General features: G+C 36.0%; 1 protein-coding gene across 9 annotated transcripts in view; it reads left to right on the top strand.

Moving 5' to 3' along the window:
- Positions 1-16968, top strand: part of PMCA (plasma membrane calcium-transporting ATPase 3) — a 1183542-nt gene that overhangs the window by 574611 nt on the left and 591963 nt on the right. For all 9 annotated transcript variants that reach the window (XM_090387939.1, XM_090387938.1, XM_090387937.1 and 6 more), the window contains one exon: positions 13857-14098. In XM_090387939.1, the coding sequence (XP_090244065.1) occupies positions 13857-14098 (242 nt within the window). The remainder of the gene's footprint in view (positions 1-13856; positions 14099-16968) is intronic.

Genomic DNA, 16968 nt, shown 5'->3' with positions numbered 1-16968 from the left:
TCTTTCTGCGCTGTTTTGCATTTTTCCAACCTTAGCATTGAAGTCCCCCAAAATAATAGTGTAGTGGGTTTTCTGCTCATCTGGAAGACTCTCAATTTTGGTATACATTTCTTCAACCTCTTCATCATCATGGCTCGATGTTGGTGCATAACTCATTATAACCTTTAGCTTGTACCTCTTAGAAATCTTGAGTATTAGTCTTGACACCCTTGGTGATGTACTTTTGAAATTCCAAAATGTTATTTTTAAAATTTTTATGGACCAGAAACCCAACTCCGCCTTCACTCCTTTCACTGTTTCCGTTGGTGTACAGCAGATTTCCACTTGATAAACTTATAAGTGATTCATTTCTTCTTCTTGTTTCAGCCAAACCGTTGATATTCCAATTCACATTTTCTAATTCCTTTTGCAGCTCTAATATCCCCATGTCATGAAAACAACACACAACAGTGCCTCTGGGCCAGATGGAATATCTTATATCATGTTAGCATTAGCATTAGTAGAGGCATTTGATGCAAGAAAGCAAGCTTATGCAGCATCAGCCAAAAAAAAAAAAAAAAAAAAAAAACCCACTTCCACTTCACCCCTCTGTTCGTTCAAAATACCTGTCCAGCTGAGCCTTAAACTTATTTAGGCTATCAACCTCCACCACAAGGGATGGAAGTCTGTTCCACCAACTAACCACCCGCTGGCTAAAGGCAAATTTCCGCACGTCTATCCTACATCTGTCTTTCCTCAATTTGAATTTATGCCCTCTCAGGTGATTTTTCTGAGCTAGAGGAAGAATCCCATCAGCATTGAGCATGCTTAAACCATTCAAGGCTTTATACACCTCTATCAGATCACCTCGCTGGTGCCTAGTCTCCAGACACTGTAATTTGCAAAACTTAAGCCTTTCTTCGTAAGAGCACCCCTTTGTTCCATTCACTAATCTTGTTGCCCTTCTCTGTACTCGTTCCAGCAGCTCTACATCCTTCTTGAAATGAGGCCTCCAGACCTGTATACAGTACTCTAGGTGTGGCCTGACCATTGCCTTGTACAATGGAATAATCACCTCCTTATCCCTGCTGGAAAACCTTGTTACAAAACCTTGGTGACAAAAAGTTACAAATACTACTCGTCTACTATAACAGAATATTTATGGAAAACATTTATCCCAGCTCTTGGCATCATGCCACATTTCTTGCCTTTTTGAAACCTGGAAAAGACCCTACAAGGCCATACAATTACCGACCAATTTCCCTCACCAGTTGCCTCGGTAAATTACTTGAAAAAATTATTCATAATTGACTTGTTTGGACCATCGAAACACAACACCTAATGAGTAATAATCAGCATGGCTTTTGTAAGTACAGGTCCTCCTTAGATTTCATGATCAAGGCAGAGTCTGCAATTCACAATGCCTTCGTAAAAAATGAACATCTCGTTTTGGTTTCCATAGACATAGAGAAGGCATTTGACACTACTTGGCGTCATGGCATTCTCAGCGACCTCCATGCCCTTGGTCTACGAGGCAACCTTCCTATATTCATCAGAAACTTTCTCCAGAATCATTCTTTCCAAGTTCGATACCACAACTCGCTTTCTATGACATTTTTACAGGAAGAAGGAGTGCCACAAGGTTCTGTATTGAATGCAACCCTCTTTGCCCTTAAAATTGATTCTATAACAGAAGAACTTCCAAATACAGTTGAGACCTATTTTTATGCAGATGATCTCTCCATTTCTTGCCATTCTCAGAATATGAGATCCATTGAACGGCAACTGCAGTTATCCTTGAATAAGGTCCAAAGGTGGGCAGGACTCAATGGCTATCGTCTATCTCAGCAGAAAACTGTTGCAATCCACTTTTGTAATCAACGAAAAATGCATAAAGATCCTGAACTTCAGATGTCAGTTTTACCATTCCAGTAACCAACAATATCAGATTCTTGGGATTATTCCTTGACAGAAAATTAAATTTCTTTGAGCACATTAAATCGCTGTGTACTTCCTGCCTCAAAAAACTGAACATACTCAGAGCTTTATCTGCAATGTCTCGGGAAGCAGACCGTACATCTTTGCTTCTGTTATATAGAGCAGCATTGATCAGATCCCGTTTGGATTATGGTGCTCCAATCTACGATTCTGCCCAAAAGAGTACACTACGCTGGTTGGACCCTATACAGCATAGTGCATTGCGGATTGCCCATGGTGCATTCAGGACATCTCCTACTCATAGTTTATATATTTAAGCACATGAGCCCCCTCTTTGTCTCCGCAGGAAAACACTGCTTCTTAATTATGCAGCCCGAATACAAAGTTGCTGTCAGCATCCTATTGGGCCATATCTCTTTAATCCACCACTGCAAAACCTTTATAGAAATAAACCTAGTAAAATAAGACTGGCAGGCTTACGCCTAATTGAAATCACAGAGTTGGAATATTCCTAATGTCAACAGGCTAGACGTAGTGAAATGCTCTCACCCACCTTGGACACCTCCTCCACAATTAACTTGTGATACTTATCTTCAAAAATGGGGAAAGAATCTTCTACTGTCACTCAACGTGAAACAACTCCATGCAAGCCATATTCAGAAATATGCTAGTTTATTGCCAATATATACTGATAGCTCCAAATCAGTATATATTGGCAATCAGTATATATATTCAGCCGTTGGAGCAGCAGCAGCAGCAGTATTTCCCTCTACAATCATTTCTGCTTCCCTTCCACCCAAGTATAGCAGCTTCTCTGCAGAACTTCATGCAATAAAGTTAGCTTTAGAAAACCTGAATCTCTACCCATCTCTAAAATATATTGTATACACTGACTCTCTAAGCTCAATTACAGCAATACAAAACTTTTCTTACAAGGTTCATCCTATTTTAAACCAAATCAGAAGCCTCTTATTAAAAAGTGAGGAACGTCATCAATCAGTGACCTTTTGCTGGATCCCAGCCCATTCGGGGATAAAAGGGAATGAACTGGCTGACAAAACTGCCAAAAATCCATCAACTTATGATTTAACGCTTGCTCCTATTCCAATCTATGACTATAATCATATCATACAAACAACATGTCTTGCACTGTGGAAAGAGTTATGGCACACCCAAACCAATAATAAACTTTATCAGTTTAAACAGGATCCACAGATTTGGCACTCTAGCACCAAAACAGTACGAAGAGAAGAAGTAGTGCTTGCATGCGCATGGATAAGACATACATATCTGACTCACCTTCATCTACTTACAGGAGAGGATCCTCCTCAATGTCCACACTGTTCCTCGCACTTATCAGTCAAACACATTCTTGTTGACTGCCCTCACTATGATCAGGACAGAATATCCAACCTCCTTTCCCTAAAAAATCTTCCGGAGCTGAAGATATTAAAACATATTATTGGTAACGATGCAAACATCAATGAATTCTTCTCTTTTTTGAAAAAAATTGGAATGTATCATAAATTCTAAAACATCACTATAATAAAACATAAATTGATTATATCTGAAATTTGATTTTTATCATTTTCCTATGAATAGGCACACTATAGCCCCAGCAGCTCGTGCGGCATTAAACCCCCATCACTCACTCACTCAGTTCTCTACCCAGAAATATTTTTTGGTATCAAGGGATGGAAAGTAATGCTCAATTTTTGTCTTTAACAGCTATAATGTTTCGCTTATTACATTAATTATTTTAGCATAATTCATGATCAAGGCAGAGTACTAGTACTAGGAATTTTGGCAGTTAAGGGAAACATTTCTAAATTTTTTCATTTACGTATTTTTTTCATATGCTCAAATTTTCTTTAAAGGCAAACAGCTTGTCAGTAGAAGTAAGTAAATTTTCTTATGGGCCTTGCATACTGATATTTAATTTATTAAGCAGCACTAATAAATCTGCTAGAAAAGCTAATTTACAGCACCAATTTCATCACTTAAGTAATCACAAAATTCTGATTGCTCCAGTGGAAAAAAAAAAAAAAAGAACATTTCTCCATGCAATTCGTACATATGCATAATTACATTTCCTTTTGATAACCACCGAACCTGATTGCATTATTAAAGAGAAATGATCAGATTCCAGTTCCTCGCATAATTTTCCAAAAATACGTATTTCTTTGTGGTCTAGTTTTGATATAATTGACGATTTTAACCACTTACAACTTGATCAAGTTTAACAACTTGATCAAGCAAGTTTTAAATTGGGTACGACTGTCTTTGCTACTAGAACTTCTATGTGTCTAAAACAGTGTATTGTAATAATATTTGAATTGTGTCGTTTTACTAAGCTTAGAAATCCTTTTAATGCTCCTGTCATTGCAGGAGCACCGTCAGTACAAATGCCGAAACACGACTTCCATAATATACCACAAAAAGGAAAAAAAAAAAAGATGAATAATTGTGTCGTTTTTGATAAACCTGACAAATGCTATTAATTGGGATTTACCCCTAAAATCTGTACAATTATCTACTTTCAATGCTATTGATATTTCGAACAACTTATTTTTCAATATCATCAGACATTTTTTCTATACGCATGCTAATTGTGCTGTTCGAGAATGGTACTGTCATTATTTTTTTCCCAGCTTCCTCTCCCAAAATACTTTTCATGATTACCCAACATGCTGGCAAAATCAGACTTTCTGCAGTCAGGTGAGATTTCTTTCTTTCTTTTCTTCTTTTTTTTTTTTTTTTTTTTTGCCACCAGTTCGGCTACTAAATAGCTGGCTTCTTGCACTTTATCAGATATTTTAGCCATATTATAAAATTCTGTACCTTGTTTTTTAGTAGAGGCCAGAAGTCTTTTAAAAATACTCCACAGTTTTGGATGATAAATTCTCGTGTTTCGTAGAAAAATGATGCTGCAGTTTACTCTGCACCATTGATTCATTCGACAATTTTAAACCACATACCACACATAAAGATAGAGGATAATCTTGGGTACCAATATACGAAAATCCCATCACCAAATTATCATCATATTTACGACGTTTTCTTCTCTTTTGATGTTGATGGTTGTTCGTTTTTGTTTGTCATTTTCTCCAAGCTCATTGTTATCAATTTGCCTCTTCTGATTTCTTTTCACTAAAAATTTATACATTGCTCAATCATTTCTAAAAAAAAATTAAAGTTACTTCTAGAATATACTAATACGGTTAATTGAAAATATCTGTTCTATACGAATTAACTGAATATGATGTTTTAGAGATATAAAAACACAAAGGAAATTTCTTACTATGCTGCTTACAAGTTGCACTTACAGAACTGCAGGGTTTCTGGGAAAGTCTCTGAAATTATAAGAATGGCTGAATAAAGGTGAACAGATCTACTACTAGGAATCAAAAGGTGAATAAAGGATTAAAGGTGAACAGATCTAGTACTAGGAATCAAAACGTGACGTCACACTGACCGCTGGATGGGGCTGGGATCAGTGCAGCATAAATAAACGAATGGTTTAACTTGAATTAATTTTTATTATAAAACTTGGATTTATGAAAAAAAATTTTTTTTTATTTTTTCATTTGCATTTTCCGCAGCACACTTGAAGCATACGTGCGGCTCACAGGTTGGGAAACACTGAGTTACAAGAATACATTGCAGGCCATACGAATGCCTTTTTGTTGTGACTAACATTTGACATCATATTATATAATAAGATGGAAAAATATACTAGCAGTAAACAAATAAGATACTGTTGTGTCTTCTGTAACAGTTATTAATATTTTGTTGGTCCACTATGATCTTTAATTTCTGTCTTGCACATGTCTGGTATGGAGTTTATCAGATTCTTGATATTATCGCTGCTTAGTTCATAGTAACAAACAATGGTTTCTTGTAATGTTTTCTTGCTTGATGGCCTTTTTTTTAAGTAGCAATTTTCTTTCTCATATCATTTCATTAGTTTTCATTCAGTTCAAATCAGGACTGTTTCTGCCATGATAGGGATCAGATATTTCAGTCTTGCAAGAATTTCTTCACCTAGTCAGAAAAGATAAAATAGTGAATATTCAAAACAAGTTAAAATAAGAATGCTAGAAATTGTATTAAATGATTATGTTTTATATTATGGGCAGTGTGGAAAGGCACAGTCATGTTGGAAAACACAATTTTCTATTCCTTGAATGAGGTCTCTAATAATGAGTAAAAAAAGTGTCCTTTTAAATTTTTGTGTAGTAATCATCACTAACATTGCCATTTATAAAATATATTCAGCCCACTTGTTTCCTTGTTATGCATCTCTATCTATCCCAATGGAAACTTTACTGTTGATAGAATACAGTTGGGGTGACAAGTTTTTTTTTTTTTTCAGTTCTGTGCCAGATTTACCATCCAATTCACGGAGGTTAAATTTGGACTAATCAGAGAATATTACAGATTACCTGTACTCAGTTTTCAAAAAAATGACTAGCCCAGGCTAGTAATTTTTTCCTCATTGATTTTGTGTGTAAGGCTTCCTCATGAGGTCGATATGCTTTCAAACCACTCATTATAAATCTTCAGTGGATAGTTCTATCACTTGCATTTCCCCCAGTATTTTCTTTCCATGTGGATTTAAAAAAAAAGTTCTTGTTTATACTCCAGCATGACTACCAGGTCAGTAGAGCGTACAATAAATCATCAATACAAATTTTAATCATATTTAGTTAGTCACAGGCTTGAACCCTGGTCTGTGGAACTTGCACGAAGGCATAGCCACTTCAAAACTCTGTCCTGTGCTGCAGCACTTTTCCATTTCAGCCCAATGGGAATAATCTACAGGCCAGGTGATTGTGAAGATTATGATGAGAGCCTCTACATGCAAATGGAATGGACAAGTAAGCATGAATGTCTTATTATGGCTGATTTTAATTTGCCTCTAATTGATTGGAGCAAATGGAAAGGAAACTCGACTTGGGGTACAAAATTTTTAAATCAACTAAATGATTACAATTTATATCAAGAATATTCTAGACCTGATCTTTCCCTAGAATATTCTAGATCTAGAATATTCTAGGGAAAAGAATATTCTAGACCTGATCCTCACGCATGAACAAGATGGCATAATAGGGCTGACCCAGTAGCACGAAGAGATCACAGAGTTCTACAATGGAAAATGAAGAGAGAGAGATATCAGTAGTTAAAGGCAAAGGAATGGGTTATAATTTCAGGAAAGGAAATTATGACAACTTAAGGTGCTACCTTGCCTCTTTAACCGGATAGATATCTCACAGAGAGCAAGTACAATTGAACATTAATCACAGAAGCCTTGAATGTGTATATACCATTAAAAAAAATACTCCATGAGGAAGATTCCAAGTTGGATGAATAATGAAATTGCAAGATTACTTGAGCAGAAAAATATGGCATGGAAAAGTTACAGAGCAATAGAAAGTATGATGCCTATAACAACTACAAATTGATCTGTAATAATGCTACAGAAAAGGTTAGGCTGGCAAAGGCAGATTATGAGAAATCACTGGCAAAGGGAGCGAAGAGTAGGGATAAGGAATTCTTCACATATATAAATGCAAAGAAGAGAAAGACAAGCCAGATTGGACTCTTATGTAACGTACATGGGATACTATTAGATACCCCAGCTGATGAACTTAACAGTTACTTTGCATCGATATTTACAAAAGTAAAAACCTATGTCAGTGAGAAATTATGGGGTTCAATTTGAAAAATAGGTAGCTAATGATACTGAAATTTCACTTGATTATTCAATAAAAAAACGTTCGAGCTTACAGGTGAGTAAGGCTCCTGGAGCTTATATAGCATCAGCCAAAAAAAAAAAAAAAAAAAGCATTTCACACATCCATTCTCTCTAAAAGTTTGTCCAGGTCCTTGAATTTATTTAAGCTATATACAACTGTCTTTCATCAATTTAAAATTCTGCCCTCAGGTTTGTAATCTGAGTAAGAGGAAGAATCCTATCAGCATTGAGCTTTCTCAACCCATTCAAGGCCTTATACGTCACAATCATATCACCTCATAGGTGCCTAGTCTCCAGCCACTGAAATTTGCATAACTTAAGCCTTTCTTGGTAAGAGGACCCCCCCTTCGTTCTCCTCACCAATCTTGTTGCCCTTCTTTGTACACGCTCAAGTAAATCTACATCCTTCCTAAAATTAGGCCTCTAGACCTGTATGCAGTACTCAAGGCATGGACTGATCATTGACTTAATCAAAGGCATAAACATCCTTTCCCTGCTAGCAGAATTTCTGTATATCCTTGACAATACCCCCATGACCTGCTCTGGCAGCCTGTCTGCATTGCTCAGAAAACTTCATACCTGACTGCACAATCACTCCCAGGTCTTTTTCATTTTCTACGACCCTAAGTGTAGTACCACACAGTTGGTACATTTCTCTGGGGTTACTTATACCTATATGCAATCCTTTGCATTTGTCAATTTTAAACTTCAGTTGCCACTACTCAGCCAATACTGTCATTAACAACCCTGCCAACCTTCGACACTAAGCCTGATATACCTTCATCGAAATCATTGATAAATATACAAAACAACAGTGGGCCCAACACCAAACCCTGTGGGACTCCACTAATGACATTAGTTGATGAATAGCAGCGTCCATTATTTATCATTGTCTGTCTTCTCCCACTCAACCAGTCTTTTATCCATTGTAACAACTTACCCTTAATACTATACTGCTCAAATTTGCACAGTAATCTTCCATGTGCAACAGTGTCAAAAGATTTTCTGAAATCCAAGTACAGTCAGTCCTCATATAGGATGATAGTTGTGTTCCTAGAAACCCTCGTGCAATGCAAAATCATGCAATATAAACAACAGGCCCTATGGGAAAAATAGGGTTAGATGCGGACCACCCAAGATTGAACACACATTTGTAACCAAAACATTATCACACACAATAAATAATCGTAAAAAAATACTTGCGTATTTTATTACGACTATTATGTAATAAAATATTGCTAATGCTTTTGCTTGATTTTCTATCCAAACAGATGACAGCCGTTCCATCTCTTCCAATTCTTTGTGTCTTAATCTAATGGATTTTAATTACACTTTGAGTTGTTCCTGCAATGAAAGTTGTTTTTATTTTCTCTGCATTCTTTCTAATTCTTGGCATTGCCTCATTTAGGCCTGTAGCACGTGTAATATCACACTGTCTTTCATTTCGCTCAAAGCGTTTCACAATTTCATATTTTTGTCTATCGACAGAGATGGACTGGCCATAAGCCTTAACGGGGGAAACCCCGGTGGGCCGTAGGCCAGTGTAATTTTGGCCATAAACACTAGTATGAGGCCACTAAAAATTTTCCCGGGTAAGAATTTTTGACCCAGTCTGCCTGTGTTTATCGATATTGCTTTTCTTTTTCTCTCTGAATCTGTAGCGTCTTCACCAGGACGCTTCCTTTTCACTCCTTTTAAGTATTTTACTCATTTTTAGGGAATAAAGCACAATTACAAAATGAGGAGGCACGCTTGATACACATAAACAAAGCTGAGTGCGTGTAGCAACTGAATAAACAACACCATAAAGGCAGAGACACACTATTAACACCTCACATTTTACTAAAGCACATTTCTAGGGGTTACTACCATAAAACAATAAAAACAATTTCCAGTTGTGTTTCTGATAGTGGAATCTGTTATAAACTGGTAGTAAACTCAATCTAATTGCATTTGCGATAATACCGAAAGCTGGAATTGCGTTGGTTTTTACGTTATTATGGTGAAATGTGTTTCCCCTTCACTGATATAAAAAAACATAAATACATTTTCAGAATCTTCTCTTCATTCCTATCATATTGCATTCAGTTGGGGTGATTCCGCGTTTGACTTCCATTTCTTGTAAACACAAAGGCGAATCGTGTATAAGCAAATTTGGTTCGTGTTATATACAATATCGTTCCCTTATTTATAAATCATGTATGATCGAATTCGTGTGGTGTACACACGTGTTATACGAGGACTGACTGTAAGGCACCTCCATAGCCAGGTGGGAAGGAGCAGCAGTGCGTAGCACACGCTTTTTGATTAGACCGGGGTTTTAGCCCGTCACCACCAAATATGGAGGATGCAGAATGGTCAGGGAGTGACCACCGCATATTCATGGAGCAATATGGCCTTAGTTGCAAATGCTCCTAAAAACCAAATAACAAAACAACAAATGACTGACTGTATATGATATCAAAATTATTTTTTGCATCTAGTTACTTTGTAACCACATCATAGTATCCAATCAAATTTGTCAGACAAGACTTTCCCTTAACAGACCCATGCTGTGTCTGAATTATTGCTGCAGTCTTGTCTAGATGATCCTGCAATGCTTCTTTAACCAGTGACTCCATTATTTTACCCGGAACAGAAGTTAAACTAACTGGTCTGTAATTACTCATGTGACCCTTAGATCCCCCCCCCCCCCTTGAGAATTGGGGATACATATGCACATCTCCAGTCCATGGGGGACTTCACCTGAGTTCAAGGATGCTCTCATAATTTTGGCTAATTGTTTACTTAGTTCCTTTGCTGTTTCCTTTAATATAACTGGATAGATCCCATCCATCCCAGGTGCCTCTCTTATGTTTAACTTCAACAATTTCTTCTCCACTTTGCTCTTAGTTATTATTGTTACAATTTGATAAACGTCTGGCATTTTCCTCATAAAGACACCTGTGCACCTAGCACATACAAAGGCATCTTCCTTTGCTAGATCATGTTCTGTTCCAGAGAGTTTGGCACATTTTTTTAGGCTGTGATGCATTGGAGAATCTTCCCCCGAGTTACAGCACTCCTGCCACTTTGTGCCCGTTGCTTTGCTGCCCTAGTCTGGGGCATGATATTGAAAATTAATAAGATCCATAAATTTAATTGATTATTTAATTATCAATACTACACTATTTAATAGGATCTTAAATGCAGTGATATACATTAATCTATCTAGTTTTACATTAGAGCTACCTACTGACCACAATTAAAAATTTGAATTCCCTACCACTGAATTCCATACAAAAAATGGCTTCGAGATTCAAACAAAACAGTGGTTTTAAGTATATATCAAGTAGTAACCTACAAAAACTCTATCTAAAATAATAAAAAAACTAACCAGCATGCCTAGAAGGCTACTTTATAATGCTACTTATAAAGTACAATACAATACAATAAAACAATTAAGTAAATAAAATGGCAAACACATCACTTTTTTGAAGCCTGTAATTCACAGCTGGAATTTGTAAAGGGAGACAGCGCCATCTCATAAGATATTTGATAAGATATTTCATCCATAACATAGGAGGGAAAAATTTGCAGCTAAATAAAAAATTTTTGGTTGCTATTCATAGTGTTATTTAATACCACCATGAATAATCATTAAACACCATTTAATAACACCATTAACACCAAGAAATTTTCTTGGGATGGTATTGCATCAAGGGCAATAATCAATGATTTCACAAATACTGACTTTTGTGAAAATGTCATTGAAAAACACGGCACAAAAATGATTTTGTTAGGATAGGATGTAGACTCTGAAGCAGCATATGGATTTTGATGGGGAAATTCAGGACTTTGTTAAGGTGAATAATAGTGATATTTCTACTGTAGTAATTCCAACATCAGAAGAACTGCCTACCACCAAACAAAATGAAGTTTTTCCTATCAGTTACGAAATGGAAAGTTAATGTTTGTGCTCTACTTAAGAATGTATGTAAGACATAAACCCTTAAAATGAAATTGGATTCTTTCTTTAAATTGATTACTTTATTTATTAAAGAGTTAATTGTTTTTGTGTTTCCTTTAATATTAATACTGTGGTTCTGCTTCTACTAGTTTATGTAATATTATTTTATATGATTATATACCGGTTGGTTATAAAATAAGTTTCCCTATTCAGGAGATCCTAGTGTCAAAACAGTTAGAGATAGAGCTGTGAAAATTGGTGGGTATACCATTTAGGGTATGGGGAAGCGTGTTTCCTTTAATATTAATACTGTGGTTCTGCTTCTACTAGTTTATGTAATATTATTTTATATGATTATATACCGGTTGGTTATAAAATAAGTTTCCCTATTCAAGAGATCCTAGTGTCAAAACAGTTAGAGATAGAGCTGTGAAAATTGGTGGGTATACCATTTAGGGTATGGGGAAGCGATTTATAGAAGGAAAAAAAAAATAATTCAAATTTCTGCCACCAGGCAAAAAACAGTGCTGCACATATGTAAAAGTTGTTGTTTACTTCAAGACAAGCTGCTTACTCAAATGACATCCTGTTAGATAAAAGCAGAAAGGCCACCGTCAATAACCATTATGGCTCTTACAAAAAAAGGAACATGCTCTTTTAGTAAAACTGTTCTACCAGAATAATAGTAACGCTAATGCAGCACTACGTGAATATCGGAAACTTAAAGGTTTGCATAAAGGACCTTTGATGTCAGTGGGGCTTCGAAAACTAATAAAGAAATTTGAAGCAACTGAGGAGTTGGGTGTAATTCCGGGCAGAGGATGACCCCATATCGGAACGGAGGTAGTGGATGAAGTGGCGGTTGCAATGGTCAGAATGTGAAATACTACCAGTCAGTAGTGCCAGAGGTGTGCCAAGCGACTTGAACCTTCTTGGTCTACTGTATGTAAAGTGCTTTGAATAATTTTACGCTGGTTCCCGTATAAGATTCACATAGTGCAAGAACTAAAGCCTTGTGATCAGCAACAACGAACAGTAGACTTTGCTCTATGATTTCTAGCTCATATGGAACTTGACAATACATGGGCTTGAATGATCTTGTGGTCTAATGAGGCACATTTTACTCTTCATGGGGCTGTAAATGCACAGAACTGCCAAATATAGGGAAAACTTCTCATCCATCTGCTGTGCATGAAAGACCACTACAAAGTCCATACGTTATAGTATGGTGTAGATTCACAGCAGAGTTTATAATTGGATCATTTTTCTTTGAAGAGTCTACACCTCATGGTGTACGGTAACTAGCATGCACTGGTGTCCCTCCCCAAGTTGGTCGGCAAGTGAAGGAACTACTCCGTTCAACATTTGGAAATGATCGCATCATTTTTAGAGACTTTTTGCAGTTCTGGCGAGCCCGATCAGCAGACCTCAATCCCTGATTTGTGGCTATGTGGATACCTGAAAGTCAGAGTTTACCATGGTGGCATACAGACGCTTGTCGATTTGAAAGCAAGCATTAAACAGCATGTAGCCAACATCCCCAATGAGATGTTATGTGAGACTGTGTTGCATGCAGTCCTCCGTTTTCAGAATGTCATCTCAAGTGAAGGAAAACACATTGAACAATATCTGTATTTTTTTTAGTTCTGGTATTAAAATCTAATCCTAAGTTAAGTATTCCATCTCATGTTTACAGTGCCATTTTATCCCCTTGTGGCAGAAATTTGAACTATTTTTTTTAAATTCTAGAAATCGCTTCCCCATACCCTAAATGACATACCCACCAATTTTCACAGCCCTATCTCTAACCGTTTTGACACTAGGGTCTCCTGAATAGGGAAACTTATTTTATAACCACCCAGTATTTTCATTTCAATTATACTCTTTATTTTTCTCATGGATTCTGTTATAAATAAAAGAAAAATCTAAACAAATCCTTATTATCCTTGGACAAAGCTTAAGTTAACATCAATGGATATGTACTATTTAAGATGGTTAAGGTTTGACATTTTTGGCAGACCTTATTTTTACAAACCTCCTCGTTGTAAAACCCAAAAATTGAGCTATTAATGAAATTTTACTGTATTTTCAAAATAAGGTGAATAATACTGTGAGATTTTTCTTTTCAGCAACATAAAGAATAAATTATTGTATTTATTGCTTTTACTTATTCTAAATTTAAATGAAATTTCTCAGTTAATTACCAGTTGTTTAAAAATATTTCTGTTTCAGCCGCCAGACAGTCTAGGAGATTTACCAAAGCAAGTGGGAAATAAGACTGAATGTGCATTACTTGGATTTGTATTAGAATTAGGCAAGGATTATCAAACAATTAGAGATGACATGCCAGAGGAAAGATTACATAAAGTATATACTTTTAATTCGGTTAGAAAATCTATGAGTACAGTAATTCCACTAGAGGGTGGTGGCTTCCGAGTTTTTACAAAAGGAGCATCTGAAATAGTGATGAAAAAGTAAGTTGATTGTAATCTTTTTTTTTTTTTTTAACTTTTCTTTTATAGAACATTAACTTTCCATGAGTTACATGCCATATACTATGAATGATGCATAATCCCCTCCCCTCCTGTTATTCTTTTAAACATATATGTAGATGTGTAAAGCACCTATTTCCCTTACTATGTCCACATTAACAAAATTGACTCTTTGGTACTGATTTAATGAAATTTTATTTTTGAGTCTTTTAGAAAGATTTGTTAACCAATCCCTAATTTCATCCCCTCTAACTGACATGCTTGGTTTATTTGATATACCAAAAACAGTAAAACTTATAAAAAATGTAAATTTCTGTTAAAATTCCATCAATGAATTTTAGTTTATCTAGGATGATATTCAGTTTCAATCTCCATCATTGATTATTTTTTAATTGAAAAAGTTTAGCTTTAAATTTTTTTTACCACATCATGTACATCAAAGAACATTCATTGCTATGCTAGCTTTCTATAGACTATCAGTTTCCTTCTTCTTTTGTCCATTATGCTACTTGATTTGAAAATTTGCAAATTTTCCCACATGTAACCTGCATCAGTCTTATTAAAAAACTAAATATCATTAGCATTTAGTTTATTCAATCAGTTTAAAGCCTTAACCACTCTAATCAAATCTCCTCTCCAGTGCCCATTTTTGAAGCACTGAAATTTGCTGAGCTGAAGTCTTTCATGGTAAGAGTACTCTTTTGTGGCCTTGATTAATCTTGTTATCTTTTACCACCACCCATTCCAACAGATTCACATTCTTCTTAAAATGAGGATTCTATACCTGTATTCTGGTCTCAAGATATTGCAATAATCAACTCCTTGATCCATTGGACAAAATTCCTGAATGTCATTAAGAGAACCATATAAGCCTGTCTGCCCTGCTCAGAGAAGTTCATTTTGACTCAGTTACCCTTAGATCTATTTCATTCTCCACCGTTCTGTTATTTCAAAATAACATATCAATTGGTTGGTGGCACCAACCAATTGATATGTTATTTTGGGTTTACTGCTGCCTCTATGCAGAACTGGTGCCTCCGTAGCCAGGTGGGCAGGAGCAGCAGTGCGTAACACATGCTTCTTGATTAGACCGGGATTCGAGTCTGTGCCCATCAAATACGGAGGATGCGGAAAGGTCAGGGAATGACCACCGCATATCCCCAGAGCAATATGGCCTTAGTTGCTAATGCTTCTAAAAACCAAATAACAAACAAACTATGCAGAACCTTGCATTTATCAATGTTAAACCTCAATTGCCACTTCTTAGCCTTTTGCCTCATTTTCCTTGATCTTACAGTAGTATGCCTTGGTAATCCTGGCAACTATTAGTAATCTATTAGTAATCCTGGCAACTTTTGTATCATCTGTAAACTAAGATAATAAGATATGTCTTCATCAGTATCTTTAATAAATATTGAAAAGAGTAAGGGGCAGTGCTGAACCTTGAGGAACTTCACTAATAACGTAAGATATGTCTTCATCAGTATCTTTAATAAATATTGAAAAGAGTGAGGGGCAGTGCTGAACCTTGAGGAACTTCACTAATAACATTGTCCAACAAGAGCAATGCCCATTTCTAACACCATCTGTCATCTGCCAATCAACAATTCCTCTGTCCACAACACTAATTTACCTCCAATGCACACTGCTCCAATTTCCTACAGCAGTGCCCCAAACTTTAGTGAAATCTAAATATATGATATTGCACCTATTTTTTGCTTCCAGTTCCTTTTTTTTTACTGTATCATAGCTTTAAGAAATGCAAAAATTAGCTGTAATTTTTGTATAACTGCATTCCTTTAAATATGATCCCTCAGTACTTCTTTAACTACTTACTTCATTGTTTTTCATTTGGAATGGAAGTCAAGATTGCAGATTACTATTACTCACTTCATCCTTTGATCTGCATTTATGAATAGGAAAGACATTTCCATATCTACAATTCATAGGTACCTGCCCTAAATCAAAGGATGCTCTCATAATTATGGCCAAAGGTGTGCTTACTTCTCTTGCTGCTTCTTTTACTATAATCGGATGGATTCCTCCTGCCGAAAGCGTGTTATTTACTTTTATCTTCAACAGTTTCTTTTCCACTTTTTTTCCTCAGTTATCAGAAAATCATTTTGCTCCTAGTTATAACATAGTCTTCCCATCCCTAAAAACTCCTTCACCCCTGAATGCCGATGCTAAATATTTATTCAGTTTTTCAGCAATCTGGTTATCATAAGCAAAGAACTCTTTCTGCTTTTCTTTATGTCAAAAGGCAAACTTCTCATAACCTGCCTTATCTTGCTTAACCACCTTAGTGACTTGATTGCAGAGTACCTTTTTGCTTATTGTAGGTTTTTGTGTCTCCTGATAATTTATCGTTCTATGCTTCTTTTTTTCTTTTTTTTTTTTTTTTTTGTCTACTGCTAGAATCATCAGTTCATTTAATAGCTGTTTAGCTTTAAACCTTAAACATTACTCTTATCTTAGTAGCATCTATGATTACTTCCTTAAATGCTTCCCATTTAGAATTTATAGTTGGTGATATCATCAGTTGGTCCCAATGAAAGGAATTTAAAAAACTGTTTAAGGCCACTATTATTCTCCTTTACAAAAACAAAATCCCTATCCTTTATCCTTGACAATAGTTCTATCCTTGTGTAGATCCTACACCAATATATTGTAATCATGCTTGGCAGTTCCTTTATCTAGAGGTTCTTAATGCATGAGGAGTCACTGCTGATTAATCAGATCAAGAGTATTACTTGATCCGATAAAGGAACCACTAGGTGGCAGTGATCACAGTGTACTGATGTGGGATTTACTTAAAGATTTAATTACCATCAGGGGTAAAGGAAAGGGTT

Source organism: Mastigoproctus giganteus, chromosome 13 (genome assembly GCF_048544385.1).
Source record: "Mastigoproctus giganteus isolate SK-2022 chromosome 13, ASM4854438v1, whole genome shotgun sequence".
Taxonomy (NCBI): Eukaryota; Metazoa; Arthropoda; class Arachnida; order Uropygi; family Thelyphonidae; genus Mastigoproctus; species Mastigoproctus giganteus.
This window is presented reverse-complemented; position numbering and strand designations above follow the sequence as displayed.